This window comes from Aethalodelphis obliquidens, unplaced genomic scaffold (genome assembly GCF_003676395.1).
Source record: "Aethalodelphis obliquidens isolate GAN/ISIS:26980383/991018 unplaced genomic scaffold, ASM367639v1 scaffold57, whole genome shotgun sequence".
In the NCBI taxonomy this organism is placed as follows: Eukaryota; Metazoa; Chordata; class Mammalia; order Artiodactyla; family Delphinidae; genus Aethalodelphis; species Aethalodelphis obliquidens.
The window spans coordinates 4072922-4094535 of NW_020838001.1; the positions used below are offsets into that span (position 1 = coordinate 4072922).

General features: G+C 50.8%; 2 protein-coding genes across 3 annotated transcripts; one reads left to right on the forward strand and one right to left on the reverse strand.

Annotated features, from left to right (window-relative positions):
- Nucleotides 1–312: 312 nt before the first annotated feature.
- Nucleotides 313–4291, forward strand: ATP5F1E (ATP synthase F1 subunit epsilon). The gene is made up of 3 exons (XM_027086850.1): nt 313–466; nt 2559–2685; nt 4141–4291. The coding sequence occupies exons 1-2, from the start codon at nt 435–437 to the stop codon at nt 2680–2682; spliced, it is 156 nt and encodes a 51-aa protein (XP_026942651.1). The 5' UTR covers nt 313–434; the 3' UTR covers nt 2683–2685; nt 4141–4291.
- A 2126-nt stretch (nt 4292–6417) lies between these two features.
- TUBB1 (tubulin beta 1 class VI) lies at nt 6418–13706 on the reverse strand. 2 transcript variants are annotated; one of them, XM_027086849.1, is made up of 4 exons: nt 12604–13706; nt 10144–10252; nt 9377–9487; nt 6418–9267 (listed from the first exon to the last, which is right to left on the reverse strand). In XM_027086849.1, the coding sequence occupies exons 1-4, from the start codon at nt 12658–12660 to the stop codon at nt 8189–8191; spliced, it is 1356 nt and encodes a 451-aa protein (XP_026942650.1). In that variant the 5' UTR covers nt 12661–13706; the 3' UTR covers nt 6418–8188. The 2 variants fall into 2 exon arrangements, with proteins under 2 accessions (XP_026942650.1, XP_026942648.1); XM_027086847.1 differs by lacking the exon at nt 12604–13706 and having other exon boundaries at nt 10144–11707.
- Nucleotides 13707–21614: the final 7908 nt, after the last annotated feature.

Here is a 21614-nt window from a genome sequence, read left to right on the forward strand (position 1 = left end):
GGTGCGCCCCGACACCGACCTCGACGCGGCCCCGAGTCTCGCGCTCCCGAAGCTACGCGGCCGCGCGTTCCCTCCAACTCCCCTCCTGCCCCGCCGCCCCGCCGCCCCGCCGCTCCGGCCGCCGCCGCCTGAGCCACTACGAAAGCCCGCGGAGCCAATAGGAACGCGCGGCCGACCGGCCCGCCCGCCCGGGGATTGGCACCCGCGGCCCGGGCCGCGCGCCCCCATTGGCTCGCGGAGCCTGGAGGATTCTGCGATGAGACGGCAGAGGCCGTTCGGGAAGGCGGGGCGGGGCAAGGGGCGGTGGGATTGGCAGGCCCGGAGCTCCGCCCCTTCCGCTTCTCAGGCCTGACCTTCCGGCAGCCGGCCTGCACGCTGAGCCGCCCTTGACGGGTCCTCGGGATCCGGCCCGACGCGCCCCCTCTCGCGACATCATGGTGGCGTACTGGCGACAAGCTGGACTCAGGTAGGGCCGGACATCGGGAGGGGCGGACAGCTGGGGCGCGGGGAGGTCCGGGGCGAACCGGGGTCGGAGGTCACGCCGGGCGCGACGGGGGTGGGGGTGGTCCTGGCGAGTGCGGCCCCAAGATGGCGGCCTGCGGGCGGGGAGGCCTGGTTCACGGCTGTGGGATGCGGGCGCGCCGGGGCCGAGCACCTGTCCGCACCTGCCGGGGGCGCCGCCGAGCACCTGTGCGCCGCCTTGAACGCGCTCGACAAGTGCCGTGTCTTCCCGTGGACGGCGCTTCTCACCCGCGGGGCCTTTGTCCTTTAAATTACACTCGGTTGACGTTCTAGAAGTAACAGAGCCACATACAACTTGAGAACTTGAAGGAGAGGAGAGAGGTCTCTGGAGGTAACCACGGTCACCATACCTGGCCGTTCCAGCATTAAGGTGGGGCCTTTTAAAATGGCATATCCATCTTTTATTAAATTAGCTCCTGTTGCTCTCAGGTTTCCTTATTGGTAAAACGGCTGAGCCCTCGGTAAGGTGTACAAAGCTCTGCCACAAGGTGAGTGGTGGCTCTTGGGAAGCCAAACTATGGAACCCACTGGAGGACATGGCTTCTGGCGAAATGGAGACACCATGGATCTAGGTGTCACACCTGGTTTCTTTGCCTGTGCACCCAGTTGAGCCGCTCACCTGGCTCAGGTTAACACACCTTGTTGCTTGACTAGATTAAGTAGCACCTCCTAGTAGCGACCGTCTGTGGGTATGTGACTGTGGGCAACCCAAGTGTGTCCTGACTTTCAAGGTCAAGCAAAGTTTTGTACAGTTGGAAGGATGATGGCCCCAGTCAGAGGGACCATGTATTAAGCACCTCCTACGAGACAGGTGGGGCAATCCTGCTCTCCACACTTTGTCTTTCCTCCTCCCTGCCACCAGTGAGGCAAATACTGTTATCCTTCTGCTTTGTTCCATTGTTTTTACAGAATAAATTAGCCCAAAAGATGGAACAGCGTAAAATTCACCAGTTAGTAGGAGTGGAAGCAAGAATTGGAACTCCTATCTCTGGCCCAAAAAAACAAACCTGAAACATGAGAAAATAGTCAGCAGCTCCCTCCCCTCTGTCCTTCCTGTTTTCAAACAGTGTAAAAAGTGAGCTGACATCTTTTGGAAAATAAGATGTTGATGAGAGTCCATCTACCAAACAGGAAGCTGGCTGTTAGATATTTTGCTGGAATTGATGATGTTCTCTAAGGACTTCTCAGTTTAATTTAGAAACCATGCTTGGGAAGTATTTTCAATGGCAGGCCTGACAAGCAGAATCCAATATTCGCAGGAAGACCTTTAAATAATCAGAAGTAGAGCTGTTTTAATTCAAAATAGTTTTTTTTCCTTCTTTTAATTATGTATACTTTACCTTGTAAGAATAATAAAAGAAAAAATTTTAAATAGAGAAATGGAAAAAAACCACTCATACCCTCTGTTAACATTTAGGACTGTTTACTGTGCTGTGGGGTTTTTTTCTCTAATATATGCATCTTTTATTTCAAATTAATATGTATTAAAGAGAAAACACTGCAAAGAAGAAAAACCAAAAATCACCTAACCCCAATTAAGACTTTGATACATTTCTTTCTGCTCTTCTTTTTCTTTGTATAGATTCCTTTTGCATTAGTCATTTTTTTTTTAAATTAATTAACTTTTTTTTTTTTTTTTTGGCTATGTTGGGTCTTTGTTTCTGCGCACAGGCTTTTCATTGTGGTGGCTTCTCGTTGTGGGGCACTGGCTCTAGGGCGCACGGGCTCAGTAGTTGTGGCTCGTGGGCTCTAGAGCGCAGGCTCAGTAGTTGGAGCACATGGGCTTAATTGCTCCGCGGCATGTGGGATCTTCCCGGACCAGGGTTCGAACCCAAGTCCCCTGCATTGGCAGGCGGATTCTTAACCACTGCACCACCAGGGAAGCCCTGCATTAGTCATTTTTAAGTTCAGTTCTACAATGATGTACAATCCAACCAAAATGAAAAGTATAGGAAGAAAAACAAAAGCACAGTCACACAGCAAGTCTGGCTGGATCATTGATAATTAGCTTTATATTGTCTCTCGTGTTCCTCCAGCTACATCCGATACTCCCAGATCTGTGCAAAAGCAGTGAGGGATGCACTGAAGACGGGATTCAAAGCAAACACCGAGAAGACTTCTGGCAGCAGCATAAAAATTGTGAAAGTGAAAAAGGAATAATCTGTAAGTTGTTGGTGGATTTAGAGAAAGAGTTGCATCTTAAGTATTTAGAGAGCTTTTAAAAATCAAAATAATTTTAGTTCTGCCTTCTGTCCACATTTGGTCCATCAGCACATCTAGAAGTAAGTTAGTGGGATGGTAATGTCACGCATACAGGTTGTGGAAGCCCCATGGCATCATCAAAGAATGTCATTTCGAGGCCCTGACAAGCAGAAGTAACCTGCCACGTTGATTTTCAGTTCATTGAGCAATGCTAGGTAGAAAGCCATCTTATTTTAATTAAACCTGTTTCATGTGTCTGCACAAAATCAAATAATTCGGAGGATAAACTCCCCACTTTTATAATTGTTACTGGAGTTATGTAACAGTTCAGGAGCATGAAAAATTACAGTTCTTTGAGTTTTTATTTCCCCCACATCTGCTCATGTTCTCACAAATCACTACTTCCCGAATGTAGGGCTACAGGTACAGGCAAGGGTCCTGCTATTTTATCAAGCAATAAAATCGGCAAGACCCTGCAGTGAATATTGTTTTGCTAAATTTATGTTTTCAGAGTTTGGTTCATTTTACTTCTGATGTTGGCAATGCAAAGTAAGGCAGTTTCGTACAGTTGATAAGTTCAGACTTTTGTGTTCCAAACTATTAAAGTGATTTGATCTCTAAACTGCTTTCTTGACATTATTATTTCGAAGATCAAGCGAGGCAAATTACCGGAAAGCTGTTTTTCAGATTTAATTTTCTTGTTTAGCTTTAAAAAAGCTTCAGACCCGCAGTTGCAGGGAAATGTGATAAATAGTAATCCTCTGGCAGCTTGTGGTTATGAGCGATTGTACTTATTGGAACTGTCTCCCCTAAGCACTTTTCATTTTCATTTTGAATTAGTAAATATTTTATTACAAGTCTGGAGATGCGGTGTTGAGCCCTTTTTCTGGGGCTCTCTGTCTGATCTCATAATTCTGAGGAATGAGACCTGGTTTTAGGTTGGGTTGTTTTGTTTTAACAACGAGCTAACTGAGAAAAATCACCCAGCCTGTGCCTGCAGCATGGCCGAGCCAGACTCCGCATCGAACTCCCTCCACCTTGTAATGTCCTTTGGGCCAGGAATTAGTAGTGTCCAGCTCCGGTAAGCAGAACAGTGACCATTCTCTATCCATCGTGCTGGGGACGCAGCCCCACCGCCTCAGCATAGGGGATTTAGCGTCTTTTAAAGGCAGAGTGTTTCTTTATTGCAGGGAGAGTGTTTGGTTTTCCTTAGCAGGGAAGTGCCTCTTCGGCTAAGGCAGTGCACATGAACCTGCGCTTTTTACAGCTGAGAGCCAGAGTTTATCACCAACCGAGTGAAGGAGATCTGCAGTCATATTATACTGCTCATTATAAGGAAGTTACTTTCCCTATTCGTGTTGGATTTTTAAGAAAACATGAAGGACTGGCAACTTGCTGTTTCTCTTTTCCTCCTAGACCCTGACTACAGCTTGAAATGCTGCATGTTCATGGTGAAGATGTGTGGGCACGTGTTATGGCAGATTGAAAACGATCCCCCTTCGTGGGGGGAAAGAAAAACCTGTCTTGTTCATAGATTGACAATGCCAATAAATTAAAGTACAGTTCACTCTTGCTGTTGGTTTTTGGTTTCTCTCGGACTTTTTCTGTTTGGGAACTACCACACCACTGCAGGATTATGATCATATGAACCAGGGCTTTTTAAAGGAGAACAGTGAATTCCCTGGTGGTCCAGTGGTTAGGACTCCGAGCTTCCACTGCACGGGGCACGGGTTCAATCCCTGGTCGGCGAACTAAGGTCCTGTAAGACGTACAGCTGAAAAAAAGAAAAAAAAAGTTAAAGGGAGAACAGATATCATATCTAGTGACCAGAGGGATCCAGGAGACATTTTGAAAATGTCTCAAAAGAAAAGGTTCTCTTTTTCGTGACGTAATTGACAGAATTGGGCTCCGTCATTGAGGCTGTCTTGCCCCTTATCTTTGAATTGCAGACGTCATGTCAGAGCAGTGGGTTGGGGTCAGGGGTGGGCCGGGTTGTCTGCTGGCCTCGTCCTTCTGCGCCGGCAGCCGTATCCAGGTGGTGCGATTCAGCAGGCTGAGTGCGAATAATTATGGAAAGCGTAGATGAGAAGAAATGCTAAATTGTAGTATTCATTTTCTATTGTGCACTTCAAAGCTATAGAGAAGTACTATTGTCGAAATTCGCTAAGCACGAGATACTTTTCACATTGTCTTATAAGTGAATCTTTATATTCTGGGAGCACTTCTCATAGGAGACGAGGCAAAGCCGCTCAGCAACATGCTTACCGAGCTGATGGCCGAGCTGACGTGAAAATCTAAGCTTCTGGACTGCAGGTCTAGGGCATGGTCATGACAGCAGGTCCATGGTGTTTTCACGGCGATTCGTTTACCTATTAAATATTTAGGGTTGAAGAATTGTTGCCAGCAGGGTGTTTTTCTCTTTCTTTGAAACTTGAAGGCACTCGGCCAAGTAAAACCCCAAAGCTCACAAAGTTGCAAAGTTAACTGCTTGATTTTTACCCACTTCTGGACATGGAGAGAGACACTTGGACAGGAAATGTTGAAACACCGGTTTAGCTTCTGCCCCAGGACAGGTTCTCAGCTTGGTACTTAAGCTAACAATAATTTATCACGGCCACTCCACCATGCCAAGGATGAGGGCAAGAAAACGCCTTTGCTGTTGGCTTCTGGAGAGGACTTCCTGCCCTGGACACTTGACCTACAGGCTTTATCTCATTCTTGGCATGGGGCACGCGAGGAGCTGCAGGGCTGGACAGAAGCAGCCTACGAGCCCCTTGTGCCCTGTGCCTCAGGCTGTTGTCCTGCTCTTTTGAAGTCAAGGCCCCTCAGTTGTCATGCTTCTGGTCCCCACAGTTAAGGTACCAGGAGGCATCTTTCATTACAGGGACAGGAATAAATGGATCACAAGGCCGTGGGGCCTTCTTGGTACCAGGCAAATAAAAGTAACTGATAGGCAAAGGGCTAAATTCTTCCCAACCAATTCAGTTAGAGATAAGTCATTCATTCGGGAGGCAAATGGGATAATTAGAAAAGAGACTTAGGGACAGGGCTTGTGGTATGGAAAGGATTAAAAGTCAACTGAGTAAAGGACAGATTCACTGCTCAGTAAAGATTCTTTGAGGCTCTTTCTCTGTGATTAAAAAATCCTGAACCGATACTGTGATGCCCTGCTGGGAGGTGGCAGGACCACTGTGTCCAGACTACCAGGGGGCCCTGATCAGATCTTGTTGTGGGTATTTCACTAACCACCTGAGTGGTTTGTGAGGGATTCAGTCTCTTCACTCACGCAGTGTTCTCGTGTGTGAAGTGAAGGAATCAGACAAGCTCTGAAATTCTGATTCCACCGTCTTGGTCTCCGAGAGACCAATGTCGCTGTAGCAACCATACGGCTAAAGGAATAGGCTCTTCAAAATCACAGGGGACAGATTTCTTTCGGTTTCTAGTGGGGTTTTTGGTTGTTTTTTTTTTAATCTATTTCTACCATACGAAAGAGTAGGATGGTGAGATGCATTCTGAAAATATTTTTAACTACTCACATTAATCAGTCTGGACGGTTAGAATTCCAAGAAAAGGAATTTATTTAGTCTGAAATAAAGCAATTTAGCCATTTAAAATTGTATTTCTTTTATTTTAATGATTACTGTTGAGCAAACAAAAATCTTTACAGTAATATAAATCAGCAGGGTTTTTTTTAATTTAGATCTTTATCCTTTCTTGCATCTATTTAATTGCCTTTTCAGGTTTGAGAAAGTGAAAAAAAGTGCTAGAGGAATCGTGTGTAAATTCTTATGTAATCGCAGGTTATAAGTCTTTTTAGCATCTAAGGAAGTTATGAACTTCAAACTAGGAGTCGTTTAGGTGCAGTTCCTTAAATCTACTTTTAAATCTACTTTTGTTTTTAGTGCTTTTTGAACCACAAGTAGAAAGTATTTAAATTTTTTTTTTTTTTTTTTTGTAATTCTGGAAATAGAAGACTTGTCATGATACCAACAGCGAGACAATTTTCTCTTGGTACATGTTTTAGTTATTTCCTCATAAGACTACATGAAAAGAGTGAAGTTTCTCAAAATGAGCTGCTGTCACCCATTCACCGGCTACCTCATTACTGCAGATTACAGAGCAAATCCAGTTGCCTGCAAGTAAATATTTCCTCCTGTCGCCAGCTACCCATGGATCAAATAGGACAGCTCCGTGGTAATTCTAGAAGGCCATTAAAACCCTTGCGGCGCTGGAAGGGATGGCAGTGCTGTATGTCAGGAATAGGTAAACTGTAATTAAGTTATGGATGATCTGATTACGCTTTTGTGTATCTGGTCCTGTTGTAATGTGAGCAGATTAAAATCATGTAATGGTTAAAGCTGCATGATCATGCAAACATTATGGCAACTTCTGCAAATTAATTTGAACTGTAAAAGTTCCCTAATGAGACGATGTCCTCCGTAACTGCGAAGGACACTGCAGCCACCGCTGCTCAATTCCTCCGTTTGAATGGTTGCTGAGCGCGCCTGTGCCCTTTTAAAGAACAGAGCGGCTACAGGGAGCTTTCAGGAGGTGATCGCCGCGTGAAAGTGAAAAGGGCATTTCGAGATAGCCTTTACAAGGAAAACCAAAGATGATGATTAATGAATTCTCAGAATCAAACATTAATAAGAAACTTAAAAGTATGTAAATACACCTATGTTAAAAGCTAGCTCTTCAGACATAAAGGTCAGAGGATTGTAGTTCTCGAGTTTTGCTTGTCGTTTTTTGTTTTTTTGTTTTTTATTTTTTTTTTGCCCGGGTATTTGTGGGAAGGAATGCCACTCTCCTTTCCTCCCTTTTGCCCTTTGCAGTTGGTACGTTGAAACGTACACACAGTCTCCACAATTTACTAGTGGACGCTGAAGCCCATTTACCTCTGCGAACCTCCTGCACACCAAGCAGTCACCTGGCATTTCTGGAGGACGGCAGGTGTGAACAGGTGGGCTGCGGGCAGCGAGTTAAGAGAGAACCTGCAGGAAGAGCCTTAGCAGCCCGGGATGCCGAGTACAGATTCCGGGACGCTTACCAGCGTAGCTAAAGCATCTACAATTTAACCTCAACTGCCGTGGCTCCCCGCGCGTTCACGTGTGGAGCCCTGATGCCTGGCGCAGTGCTAGGCATACAGCAAATAGCCAATCCAGATCTTTAAACAGAGGGAGCGCTTTACCATAAGTTCACCTGGCTATTAAAAAGAAGCGACTAGAGTGGGCAGGGGATATGAAGCTCTTCAAGGCTAGTCGGTGCCAGCAGAAGACCCTACTGCCCATCAGTACTTCCCCACCCGCGCAGTCCTGTGTTGAAGCTAATACTGGGTGGCTGCGTGTGGGTCGCGGTGCTACGGTGCAGAACTGGCCGGGGACGGCCGTGGGGACTCACTCATCCTAGGTGAGAACACTGGACGTGACTCCACGCCGCAGCCAGCCTCGCGCAGCTTCTCTCATGGTTAATGTCCCTTATCTCCTGGTTCCCTTTCTGCCTCGCCCCCGACCTCCTCCTTCTCCTCCGGAACTGCTTCGGCATCTTGAAGCTGTTGGTACTCGGACACCAAATCCTGGATATTACTCTCGGCTTCGGCAAACTCATTGATGTCCATCCCCTCGCCCGTGTACCAGTGCACGAAGGCCTTCCTCTTGAACATGGCCGAGAAGTGCTCAGAAATCCTGCTGAAGAGCTCTTGGATGGCCGTGCTGTTGCCGATGAAGGTGGCCGCCATGCTCAGCCCCCGGGGCGGGATGTCGCACACGGCCACCTTGACGTTGTTGGGGATCCACTCCACGAAGCAGCCGCTGCTCCTGGTCTGCACGGCGAGCAGCTGCGCGTCCACCTCCTTGGTGGACATCCTCCCCCGGAAGATGCAGGCCACGGTCAGGTAGCGGCCGCGGCGGGGGTCGCAGGCGGCCATGGTGTTGCGGGCGTCGAACATCTGCTGGGTGAGCTCGGCCACTGAGAGCGCGCGGTACTGCTGGCTGCCCTGGGCCGTGAGCGGCGCGAAGCCGGGCATGAAGAAGTGCAGGCGCGGGAAGGGCACCATGTTCACGGCCAGCTTGCGCAGGTCGGCGTTGAGCTGGCCTGGGAAGCGCAGCGACGTGGTGACGCCGCTCATGGTCAGGGACACCAGGTGGTTGAGGTCGCCATAGGTGGGCGTGGCCAGCCGGAGGGTGCGGAAGCAGATGTCATAGAGGGCCTCGTTGTCGATGCAGAAGCAGGCGTCCGAGTTCTGCAGGAGCTGGTGCACGGACAGCACGGCGTTGTAGGGCTCCACCACCGTGTCCGACACCTTGGGCGAGGGCATCACGCTGAAGGAGTTGAGGATACGGTCGGGGTACTCCTCGCGGATCTTGCCCAGGAGCAGCGTGCCCATCCCCGAGCCCGTGCCCCCGCCTAGCGAGTGCACGAGCTGGAAGCCCTGCAGGCAGTCGCAGCCCTCGGCCTCGGCGCGCACCGCGTCCAGCACGCTCTCCACCAGCTCGGCCCCCTCCGTGTAGTGGCCCTTGGCCCAGTTGTTGCCGGCCCCAGAGTTACCTGCGGCACAAGGGACTCGGTTAGCCCGCTGGGGTCGGGGGAAGGGTGTCGGCAGCAACACACCAGGAAGCGCTCCTCTCTTCCCGCTGAACCTTCCAGGAAAACCTACCGTGGACAAAGCTGTCTGGTTGGAAGAGGGCCCCCAGTCGGCTGGATCGGATGCTGTCCATGGTCCCAGGTTCCAGGTCCACCAGGACTGCTCGGGGCACGTATTTCTTACCTGCGTGGAAAAATAGGAAGAAGTCAGCCAACTGCTGTTTTTCTAAAGGTTAATGTTTCATCAGAGTAGAACCCTGTGACATGGGTCCAGAAGAAAAGAGCCCTCCCTGAAGGTGTCTGTGATAGAAAGACTGGAAATCGTATCTGGGACTGCAGCAGCGATCACACAGATCTGTAGAACGCTGCAGAAATAACTTTCTCCATCGTTGTCCATTTTGTTTGTTGTCTTGCCAGCGACAGGGATTTTGTTCCTATTGGAAATGATTCTACTTTTTATTTAAAATCCAGAAAGGGAGAATTCCCCAGTGATCCAGTGGTTAGGACTGCCGCGCTCCCACTGCCGAGGGCACGCGTTCAGTCCCCGGTTGGGGAACTAAGATCCCACAAGCTGTGCAGCACAGCTGAAATAAAAGTTTTAAAAAATTAAAAAATAAATCAATTCATTAAATAAAATAAAACCCAGAAAGGAAGGTCGGGGCCTAAACTGCTTGTGTTGAGTGTGCCCCCCTCCAGTGACCAGAGACCAGTGACCCTCTAGTGGCCAGTCCTGCCCTCGGTCACTCGGGACATCCCCCATCTGGCGTTCCCGTCTCACGGGACCTCCTCTCTCTGCCGCGTCCCTGGGGCTGGTGACGGGGGCCGACAGCGAGGTCCTACCATGGGCCTCGTTGTAGTACACGCTGACCCTCTCCAGCTGCAGGGCGCTGTCCCCGCGGTAGCTTCCGGCCCAGTCGATCCCATGCTCCTCGCCAATCACCTCCCAGAACTGAAAGCAGAAGGAGGGGAGGTCAGTGTCCAGAGGGACCCCGACAAGCACCAGGTCGGCGACAGCACATTGAGCAGAAAGACAGGAAGTGAGGGCTCCTGGGCCCGCTTCCGTCCCCAGCATGGTCTTGGGGGCCCTTTTCCTAACTGCCCACCCCATGGCGTAACGTACTCTTCACCTCTGCTCACCATGAAGTGAAGATTTTTTATGTCAGCCTGAACTGCTTCAATAAAATGTCAACACATAAAATATTAAATTGGATTTTGCTCCTGTTAAATTCAGGCCCTTGTGTACATTAATGCTGTTCTTTTAGAGTTTCTCATCAGAAGTGTATCTCTAGTTTGGCCTTACAGTGCTTCCAGCTAGTAAAGTATAGATCCCATTACGTGAAAATAAACTGAATTCTTATCTGATTTCACAATAATATCCCCTTTCACTTTGCGGATTTATTTTCATGCAGTTTTCCCAAAAGCCCCCCACTAAGACGCCTATGCGCGCTTTTAAACTGTGTGCAGTTGGATGATCAGGTATTCGCTCAATTCAGAATTATGCGTAGCTGTTCTCTTGTAACTACCTGAGACATACTACACTTCCAATCGCATTACAGTATCTATGAATATAGGTAGGTGCCAAGCTCTTTATATGGAATGGAAACAGTTACTGAGATAATAACCCCTTTTCGTTACCTGAAGGAGCACATAGTAAAGCGCAATGAAAATACATTCATTTATGTTAAAATCCCCTGGGGTGTTTTCCCAACCACATCTTGTAAATGATGGCTCTGATGTGGCCTTGGTCTTATGAACAAGATTACTTTATAGTAAATTATCAGCACTCTTCAGGGTGTGGGAAAAGAAAGAAATTTAAGTTCTCTCACAGCACAAATTAAATGTATGTCTTAAAGCTCTTATGGCCCCAAATAATAAGTAGTTGCTGGGCCTCTAACCACTAGACAACACAGTTCTGGATTCAGAGCTGAGACCCTGTCTAGACCCTCCTCTCCCTCCTGGGGTCCTTTCTCCATCCTGTCTTCCAACTTCAGCGCAGTTGGGGCCCATGCCTCCCACATCTCTGTGTGTTTCAGTTTTGAACGTCTTATCACTCGGCAAGGAAGGGTGACACCTCCTTTGCAAGCGGACCTTTTCTTTGCCCCGGGTTTTAAACACCTGTATTAAAAGACTTTCATTTTTTCATAGCTGCACTAGTTCCAATAGCCAAAAGTTGGAAACAATCCAAGTGTCCATTGACAGATGACTGGATAAACAGAATGCAGTCTCTCTATAGGATGGACTATTATTCAGCCTTAAAAAGGAAGGAAATTCTGACACAGGCTACAACAGGGATAGACACTGAGGACACTATGCTGAGCGAAATAAGCCACTCACAAAAGGACGAATACTGTTATATGAGACACCAAGAGCTGTCAAATTCATAGAGACAGAAAGGCGAATAGCGGTTGCCGGGGCAGGGGGAGGGGAAATGGGGAGTTAGTGTTTCATGCTACCGAGTTTCAGTTTTGCAAGAAGAAAAGCATTTAGGAGATTGGAGGCCCGACAGTGTGAATATACTTAACATTACTGAGCTGTACACTTAAACATGGTTACGATGGTACATTTTATACCATTTTATCACATTTAAATTTTTTAAAGTTTTAATGCAATTAAATTTTTAATGCAATTCGTACTAGTAAAAGTAATTTCGAAATAGCAAAGAGACAGTTGTTATACAGTAGAACTGATCATCTTAAAATTAGGGTTGGAGACCTTGGGCTGTGGCATCTGTTTTTTAGCATTGGCCAACAGTACCAGGTATTTTTTAGAAAAATTTAAGGGGGAAGGAGAAAAACTTCTATATTCCAGAGGATATATTTTAATTATTTCTGCTGCTGGACCCAAAAAACTTTTAGGTTTACCTCTCATTTTCTGTTGCATTTGAAATAAAATAGTAGTTGATCTTTTTTAACTTTATAACATAAACATGGGAGGGAGGGAAAGATATCTTAGTAATACGGTGTAAAAATTTTCCCAAGAAACTTTGGAAAACTGTTTTGAGACAAATTCCTGGTTTTAGATATGAAAAGTTCATTGCTAAAGTGATCAGAGTAAAAATGGTTGACAGGTGTATTATACACATGTAACTGTCAACAGAATTAACATGAATTAAATTAACCCTTTAAGCCTTTACTATTTCCTGGGTCTCCTGAGCTACAGGTGTCGTTTAATAAGTCAGATACCCACCAAGCGTCTCCATCTGCTGGGCTCCCCGTCCGTCCTGCTAACTTAGGGGATCTTCTGAGTTGGCTGCACTGTGGACCATGGAAAGGCCAGCACTAGTCATCGAACTTTCCTTACCTTGGCTCCGATCTGGTTGCCACACTGGCCGATCTGAATGTGTACGATCTCACGCATCCTTGCTTTGTGCCCAAGGGCAAGATCTTCACAGGGTCCCCAGTCTCTGGGAGAGCCGCCCGTCACCGCTGTGAGCCCCACACAGCTCTGGTCATTGCAGCGATGGGACCAGCTGACCAGGCTACCTCCCAGGGTGACCCGAGGGTGTGTCCAGCCCAGAGGCCCAGCCCCAGCCCTCCCCCTATCATCCTTGTGGAGGGGGAGTTTTTTCCTCTCCCAACACGGAATATTGCCTGGTCATTTCCTAGAGTTCAAGACCAGAGGCTGCCATCATTCAAGGTGCGTGGAAGTCTGGCACCAGGCCTAGGCCTTCCATGTGGACTCTGGGCACCAGCGCTGGCTCCGGGCCCCAAGTTGGTGAGGCTCCTAGCTCACTGGGGTGACCAGGACCACCTCCAGAGAACTTTCCCATCCAAGCCAGTTGTATTATTAGAAATCCTGTTGTCTAAACACATCGCTTGACAGATGAGGCCACGAATCCCAGAGCATGAAGTGGCTTCACCACAGTCATACATACGACCACTAAGACGTCTCCCCACCCTCCCTCAAGAACCTGCCATGACTCCCTCGCCTGCAGCCGTGCTTCGTCTGAAAGCCACTGGTGGCGCTGAGGTGACCGTCAGGGGAACACGGGTGGACAGTTTTTATGTTGTATACTTGGATGTTAGTAGAAAAAAATAACTAGTATGTGTAGTAGTAAAATGATAATAAGAGAAAGTTTGCTTTTTGAACTTGGCCAAATTTGTCTGGGTGACATGGGATTCTTGGGAGTTTGGGAAACCACAGTCAAGACGTAGAATCTGAACTCCCTGGCTTGGGACTTCCCTGGCGGCCCGGTGGTTAAGACTCCACGCTTCCAATGCAGGGGATGTGGGTCCGATCACTGGTGGGGGAACCAAGATCCCACATGCCGCGAGGTGTGGCCATAAAAGTAAAAAAAAAAAAAAAAAAAATTAAAACTTAAAAAGATACTTCTAAAAAATAAGTAAAGAAAATATACTCCCCTGCTTGCCATCAAAGCCTTTGCTAACCTGGCCCCAAGCTTCCTTCCCAGCACCAAACTCTGGCCTCCAAACTCTGGTCCTGAGAAAGCCTGTATGGTGAGGGCTCTGGAAGCCACCTCCCTCGACGCTGGGCCCTCAGGTTCTCAGCCCACGACTGCTCTCGCCCAGCCCAGTGTTCGCACTGGTGTTCACTAGCCCCTCCCTGACATGCCAAGGCCACTCTTCATGCAGAGGCTGCAGCTGCTCTGTCGGGCCTTCTGCCCAGACCAGGGCCTGGCTGCCCCCTCGACCCCCAGCTCTGTGCTTTATTGCCCCTTCGCTCTTGTCACGGGGGGCTCACTGTTTGCTGTTGGGTCCTTTACCAGACGATGAGACACGATGATTGGGTCCTTTACGTAGACCCAAACGGACTCCCAGCCACATCTCCCTGATGCCCAGCAAGGGCCAGCCACACAGGAGGTGCTCAGCCCAGCGCTCCCAGCAAACCACGCCCATCAGCAGCCCCCGGCCCATCACCTCTCACCCCGCACGCCCCAGCCTGACTGTCAACTCCTAAACCCCGTGCCTTTCTAGAGGCCTCTGGGGGCCCATGACATGAGGTCAGTGACATGGGCAGGGAAGTTACTGCCAAAGGACTTTCTGGGGAAGATAGCCTCTAGTACTCCCAGGAGTTCAACCACAGAGCAAAGACCTGAGCTGAACACTGGGAAGGAAACCCACAGGTGGGGAAGAAGGACTTTGTCCCGCGGAGTCAGCAGCAGGACCTCTCCTGTCCGTTGTCTGGTGACCTCACCGGCCATGTGCTGACTAAGAGCCCCATGTGACTCTGGGTCCGGTCCTGGACCAGAGGAGGAGTTGCTGTAAGGGACAAGACTGGGACAATTGTGGACATTTGAATACAGACTGTGTAGATTGGATAATAACAGTGTAGCCACGTTACAATCTCTGAACTCCATCTTAGCCCAGGGGCTATGCAAATGCAAATCCTTGTTTTCAGGAGATATTGCCAGGTATTCAGGGTCACCATGCAACTTTCTCCAAAACAACCGGGCAACAATAACAACGTGATACGTGGAGAGAGAGGTTAAGCAAACGCGGGGAGATGTTAACAACGGGTGAACCTTTCCAAACTTAGAACAAGGTGAGGACTCTGGCAACATTTCTTAGTTCAGAAATTTCTTTCTACTCAAAGCTGAATGACCACATGACCCACACCTGCTTCTGGTCCAAACTTGGCCTCTCCCCAAGGTAAAGAGACGAGGAGACTGTGTAAATCCAAGAGGAAGAAATCTGCATGTGCTTAGCAGTATTTTTTACAAATTAAAAAATATGCAGAGGGGAGGAATAAATTCGGAGGTTAGGGTTAACAGATACACACTACTATATATAAAATAGACAACCAACAAGGACCTCCTGTAGAGCACAGGGAACCATACTCAATATTTTGTAATAACCTATGAGGGAAAAGAGTCTGAAAAAGAAAAGTATATATATATATATAGATAGATAGATAGATAGATATATAGATATATATTATATAGATCTAGTGCTGTACACCTGAAACTAACACAATATTATAAATCAACTATACTTTAATTAAAGAAAATACATACATACACAGAATGAACCTTTCGGTTTCCAAGGAAGTCACCCCACTCTCCCTACCCCAGTGCCTTCGCCCCTTCCTCTTCCCTCTGTGTCCCCACCTGCCCAGCCTGCCCTCCCCTGCCCAGCAGACTCCGAGGCTGGAGCACGAGATCAGACCCTGGGGGGCCAGGGACACCCCCCCCTTTTGGTGGCCCCAGAGCTTTAGTGGCAGTTTCCACATACGGTTGTGTTTGCTCATTACTTCTACTCCTGCCTTATCTCCTCACCAGCATGGGAGCTGCTGTGTCGTTTCACCTTTTGAGTCCCCAAAGTGCCTGATACATAACAGGGCCTCAGTCAATGTTTGTTGAGGGCAGACCAACAGCTGGGCGAGTTTGAGCAGCGCTGCTCAGAAGGGCGAGTTTTCTTAGAGCCAAGAACGTATTTATCCTCGAGTGTGCCCTCATGGGTGGGGCTCGGTGCCGAGGGCTCTTTCCTCCGTCCCCTAAGAGGTGGTCCAGGCTGAAAGCGTAAACTGTTCCAAAGAACAAGGATGTCAGGATCGAACGTGGAGTCAGCACACGAGCTATTCTGGGACACTGCAGGACACGGTGGGGGGCAGAGCTGCTGCGAGGGCCCAGGGGCTGGCCTGAGGGACACCCTTGATCTCCATGTGTTCGCTGCATGCCCGAGGAGCAGGGCGCAGCGGGCTGGGCACGCCAGCCTCCACCCTGGAGCACGCCTCTCTTGGTCACCTCAGTTTGCCAGGTTTCCAGATGAGCGCTTAAAAGGTTTTTCTGTTAATGGGGCAGCTGGCAAAACGGCGGAAGAAGAGGAACCCTGTTTGCTTTGATTCCAGCGCGGCCAGCAGTGTTTACTCAGCCTGGGCGGCATGTGCTGAGCTTGGGGTGCTGCCAGGGGCGGGGGTTGGGGGCAGGGGGCGGATGCCAGGCAGAGAGGCTGCGGCTCAGCAGGGCCCACCTCTCCCCAGACCTGAGCCGTCTCAGCTGGAAAGCAGGATGACGGTCCCGAGGCCCAGGTCTGCGCTGAGGACTGAGCAGCCCTCAACACCCCTGGGCAGGCAGTGTTTTCCAAGGCAGCTTCACAGTATGGAAGGCAGCGATGCAGCTGACTGCGTAGACGCAGCAGCACCCTGGGTCCTGAGCACCTACCGTGTATCTGGCCTAAGCTAGCTGTGGCACGCAGAGCCCTCCATCTGGACTTAACACGTCCGGGTAGCACACGGTGGCTGGACACGCAGCAGGTCTGACGCCAGCCTGTCTCTGCTCCCCTGTCCTTATTCATGAAGGGACCTGCCCCCTGGGGAACGTGCGCCCCTCTGGCTGCCAGGTTAGCGAGAGCCAGTGAGGAGCTGAAGACACAGTGCCTTTTTCAGTCCCCGAGAAGTGGCCCCTTCCCGCCACACAGGTGAGTGTGTGACAGTTCACGCGGGGGGAGACCCAAGGTCTGCTCTCCTGTCAGGCTGAAGGTGACCCCTTGCCCTGAAGCACAGCAAGTGATTAAAAGCGGCCATGTGTGATGAATGACAAAATCATCTGGATCTCCCCTGAGAAGGGCTGTGACAAAGGCAGGTGATGGTGACGGACCCTGAGCGGAGCTTCAGCGGGGCAGAGGGCAGGAGCGAAACTGCCCTGTGCACCAGGGGTGACCCCGCTCGCCCAAGGACACTGAAATCATTAAGTACCAGTGGCCAGCCCTTCGTCGCGAGGAGCCGTCCTCAAGAAGATGGGGTGACAGCAAGCCCCTTCCTGGATGACACTCGGGTCTATTATGGGAACAGGACCAAGACGATAAGGAAAACCAAGTGTCATCCAGAAACGCCACATCGGCTGCTGCCACACTTCCCCTGGAGATGACCCCAGTGGTCGGGTGGGGCTCCCCCAGCCCTGCATTCGGCAAATGAATGATTAGGAGAAAAACAAAGTTCTCAGAGAATTCATTGATTTCATCCGCCCCTGATCTTCCACTTCCTAGGGCATCATACTTCCTTGCATAACTTAGAGAAGATGGGTGAATTATAGTGTTTGCTTGTGATTCAGAGGTAGAAATTTTTCCAAATGTCTTAGCGAGAAAATGACATCTGAGGAGCCATTAGGAGTGAGTCAGCCGGGTGTGGGCAGATCATCAGATGAACTGAGTTCCACTTGCCTGTACTCTGCTTCGTCGTGCGTTCTCTTACTGTAAAAGAAAGTTCGGGGAGGATGAATAAGTAACTGCAAGAAGAAAGGGACTAACTAAAAAACTAGTCACTGTTTTTCACTAAGCCAGGCTGCCCAGGTCCACGGAGGAGTTTGAGACCTTCTCCCCGTCAGGTGGTCCACTGGACCCGAGATGGTCCACTGCCGTCTCTCTGGGTCCATTGAGAATCAGCGTCCTGGGCTGTGGCATCTCTGACTTGCAGGAGGAAACACACACACAGAAACACATACACATACACACACACACACACACACTTCCCGTGAGTTGACGTGATTCTGAGGGTGTATGGAGACGTTAACCTTCTCGGTTGTATCTCTCCCGTCTCCCAAGGTGTGCAGCTCCCGATTCATAATGTTCAGTGGCAGAAAGAGAGATAAACATAACATGTGAAATCAAGCACAAATATATACTTCTTCCAGCTCCGTGTTTGTCCAAGAAATCTCCATTTTGTCTGTCTCAGAAATCCACTCGTTTATCCAACAAATACTGGCTGAGTACTATTTGGGGGGGGGCTCGAGGGACCTCGGCGAAGTAGGAAATCCCCTCCAGGAATGAGAGACACACCTGCCGAGTTCCCTCTCTCTGGCCGTTACCAAGTTCTCTGCCACCCATCTCTCCTGATACCTCTTTTAGCCCACCTCTGGGCAAGGGGATGGTTCCTCTCCATCTGGTAGAAGAGACTAAGGCTTGGAGACGGACCCGACAGCCCAAGTCCCAGGATGATGAGGCAGAACCAGAGGTGGGTCTCAGGTCTGCGGACCTCTACATCTAGGGATGACTCCAGGTGTCAAGAGGCGGACCGGCCAGACAGCCTCCAGCTGGGCCTTTCTCCTCACCTCTGGTCCATAACTGGGTCCTGTCAGCCCTGCCACCCAGACAGACGTGCCCATGCTCACTATCTCTCAGCAGGATCCCTAACCTATCACCACCAGCTCACCTGTCCATGACCACAATGGCCTCTACCTGACCTTCCATCCATCCTCCCAGAGCGAGCTCATAGAACACAAAAGGTCGCGCCCACTGCTCTCCAGGGAAACTAGCGGCCACCAGGGTAAAACGGCCGCTCTTACCGCAGCTGATATGTTGTTCAGATTGATGGGAAAAGCCCACGGTCGGAAGCAGGGAGGGAGCTGAAGGAGGCCGAGAGGGAGGGAGGGACGGGGAGGGCTGGGTGGGAACCGGTGCATGACTGCACCTCGAGGGCAGCGGCCTTCGGGCAGCGGGCAGCATGGTCTTAGATCCCAGAGCGCGCCGGCAGCTGAGAGGCGCGTTTACAGCCCGGGGACCTCGCCCTGCCACCTTCTTCTCCAACCACCTCTGCTGCCACTTGGTCGCCCCTACCACGGGTGCTGGCCTTCCAAGGCCTTTGCACACACTCTCCCTTCTGCTTGAAAGGTCCAGCACTTTCCATGGCTACGTCCTCATCAGTCAATCCCAACTCACTGGATGGCTAAGAGAACGTCCCAGAGCAGATACGTGAGGCCCTGTCTACCAGGCCCCATTTGCTCTGTAGCCAGCACGTTCTTCTTCGAGCCTCTGTTTCCACGTGGCCCCTTGCCAGAATATTCGCCCTGGGCAGGCGGGGACGGACACTCCTGTGCCCCCAGGGCTGGGTCAGTGGCGCGGCGCATCCTAGGTGGTCAGCAATGTTTGCCGACGGTCCTTTAGAGCGCCAGCAGACTGGACCAGGTGAAAGGCCCGGGCTGCTCTGCAAGGGCTCCTGGGCCAGCACCTGGGTGGGCTGGATGTGACCTGGCCAGTGGGCGGTGGCCGGCGTGTTCTGAGGTGTTACTGACAGGTGTGACATACTCAGGAATGGGACCCCCAGGAGCCGAGCTCCCCCCCAAGTGAGGCTGTGCGGCCAGCAGAGGGTGTGGTGGCGATGGCATTTGGGGACCACGAACTTGACCCACATTCGCTGCAGAGGGTCAGCGTGAGCGTCTGACCCAGTGGCCACGTGGATGGAGACGAGCCTGCAGCTGGCGAGGGGACCACGGTGCCCTGCGAGCCAGACTTGCCTTCTGTCACCGCCAGCATCTTTAATGACAGATGCGGTATCCAGGATGTGGCTCAGCTCAGGAATGTGGAACCATAGGAAATGTCTGCAGCCTACCGGGTGTGGGCAAGCAACATGGCACGAAGGAAGGAGAGGAGAGGACTTCGAGGCGATTCCACGGTAAACAAAAACTCACCTTTGTTCTTCTGCTGCCCGTGGGGAGACTGGGCCGGCCCTGGCCTACCTGTAAAGTGTGTGATTTCTTTACTGGGACGAGGGGACAAGTCAACCTTATTTTTAGAAGCAAATAGGCTTTTGCGTCGTGGCCTTGGATCACATGTTCGCCAGGAGACTTTACGGGGCATTAAAAAAGAAAAAAGGGACTAGACTCAAACCCGCCACCCGTGAGCCTTGGGCTGAGTACCGGTCTCTCAACCTCTCTGGAGCCTCAGTCTTCCCACCTGTAAAATAGGTGACAGCATCGGATTCCCACCTCACGGGGTTGTGCGGAGGATCAAATGAGAAAAGAGTTTCCCAGACGGGAGAGCCTTCTAGACTGTCATTTGTACCTGCCTGTAGACACAGCCCAGGGGGCTGGAGTGCAGGGATGCCGGCCGGGTTCCCAGGGAGATGCCTTTGTCCTGGTTTCAGGGAAGGGTCTGAGTCTCAAGTATGCGTTAGATGTGCTCCGCACGGGGACACACAGGTGAGGATGGCCTGAGGGGAGCCGACCTTGGGGCCCTGCCGGGCCTCCTCTGTTCCAGGCGGATGAGACAGTCATGATCTGCACATTGCCCTCACAGGCATGCAGAGCGGTGCCAGGAAGGGACCGCACAACCTGCCGCTCAGGTGCACCTGCTTCGGGGAGAGCTGGGTGGCCAGTCCAGCAGGTTCTCCTCTCCCTCCGTCCCCGCGGCCTTTGAATTTCACCTGTGCGCCTTCAGAGACCTCCCAGGGCCAAATGCCTTCGGCTAACAGAGGCGGTCAGGGCTGTGGCCCCCTCCCTCAACAGAACACAGCTCTAAGGGACCCAGTGCGGTTTCAGCGACCCCTAAAGTGACGCGGCTAGCTCACCCCTCAGAGCCGTGGGCCAGGTGGACGTGCATCGGGGACCACAGCCAGGTTCAGAGGGGAAGAAAGGGTCCAGGGGCTTGGCTCCGCGTTGGACCCGTCACAGGTTCTGAAGAAGCACAGGAGAACTCATTTACTTCTTCTTGCCTTGAAAGTTGTGGTTTCAAATGTCTGGCCTCCCTCCCCCTCCTCCTGCCCGATTTTCCTGTCACTCTCTGAGTTTGAGCTGCTTCTAGGGCAGGAAAACCCTGCTGTATCACCACCTGTCAACGCTGGATGTCCTATTCGTTTCCAGCCTGAAAATGTCACCGTCCCTCCCTTTAACCTGCATTCTCCAGGGCTGAATGCTCCCTGACCCTCAAGCCCCGCTCTGACCCTTGCTGCAGGCCCTGGCCTACGGAAGCTGAGTCATCTGGCAGGCCCAGCTCTGCAACCTAAGGCTCAAAACGAAAACAGGGCACCTTGGGCAACCCGGCATCACACCAAGTGCTCTGGGCCCTGTTGACGGCAGAGGTCACAAGCCCATGACGCCGGCCCTGCCTGTCATAACACTGACGCACATGGACCTCCTTGGAGAATCCCAGGGCGCCTTCAGAACATCCAGGTCTCCCAACACGGCAGGTACCGAAGAGCTTGTAACCCGGCACATGATTTTCACCCAACGTTAGGGATGCAGCCCCAGACCTCACAGCAGTCATCAGAGGCTGGGCCTAGGGACCGTCTGTGTCCCATGTTATAAAACTTGTGGTTGGACTTTGCACCTCTTGGGCCCTGACCGCTTATGGGGACTTGGGGGTCCCCAAAATATTTGTCACCCTGCAATATTGGGACCATTCTGATCGTTCTTCAGCAACTAGGAGGTTTTAGCTTGTTCTTTGGAGGAGACCAAACACCCACCTCTTAGGAAGACCCCACCTGGATGACAGATGTCACGGGGGTCACGGGGACAACCATGCCGGCTTGTTTCCTCACGTGGATGGAGGACAGATTGGCTGACTCACCTTGGCCGTGGAGGAAAGAGGGGTAGGAAGGGGAAGTCCTGGCTGGCAACTCCCTTCCCACACCTGCTACACCCG

Excerpts from the sequence above, each read along its gene's own strand:
- ATP5F1E (XM_027086850.1), top strand. The coding sequence starts at position 435 with ATGGTGGCGTACTGGCGACAAGCTGGACTCAG. Across the intron at positions 467-2,558 it reads TGGCGACAAGCTGGACTCAG|CTACATCCGATACTCCCAGA; the intron begins GTAGGGCCGGAC and ends GTGTTCCTCCAG.
- TUBB1 (XM_027086847.1), bottom strand. The coding sequence starts at position 10,411 with ATGGGGTGGGCAGTTAGGAAAAGGGCCCCCAAGACCATGCTGGGGACG. Across the intron at positions 9,488-10,143 it reads GTACTACAACGAGGCCCATG|GTAAGAAATACGTGCCCCGA; the intron begins GTAGGACCTCGC and ends TTTTCCACGCAG. Across the intron at positions 9,268-9,376 it reads ACCAGACAGCTTTGTCCACG|GTAACTCTGGGGCCGGCAAC; the intron begins GTAGGTTTTCCT and ends CTTGTGCCGCAG.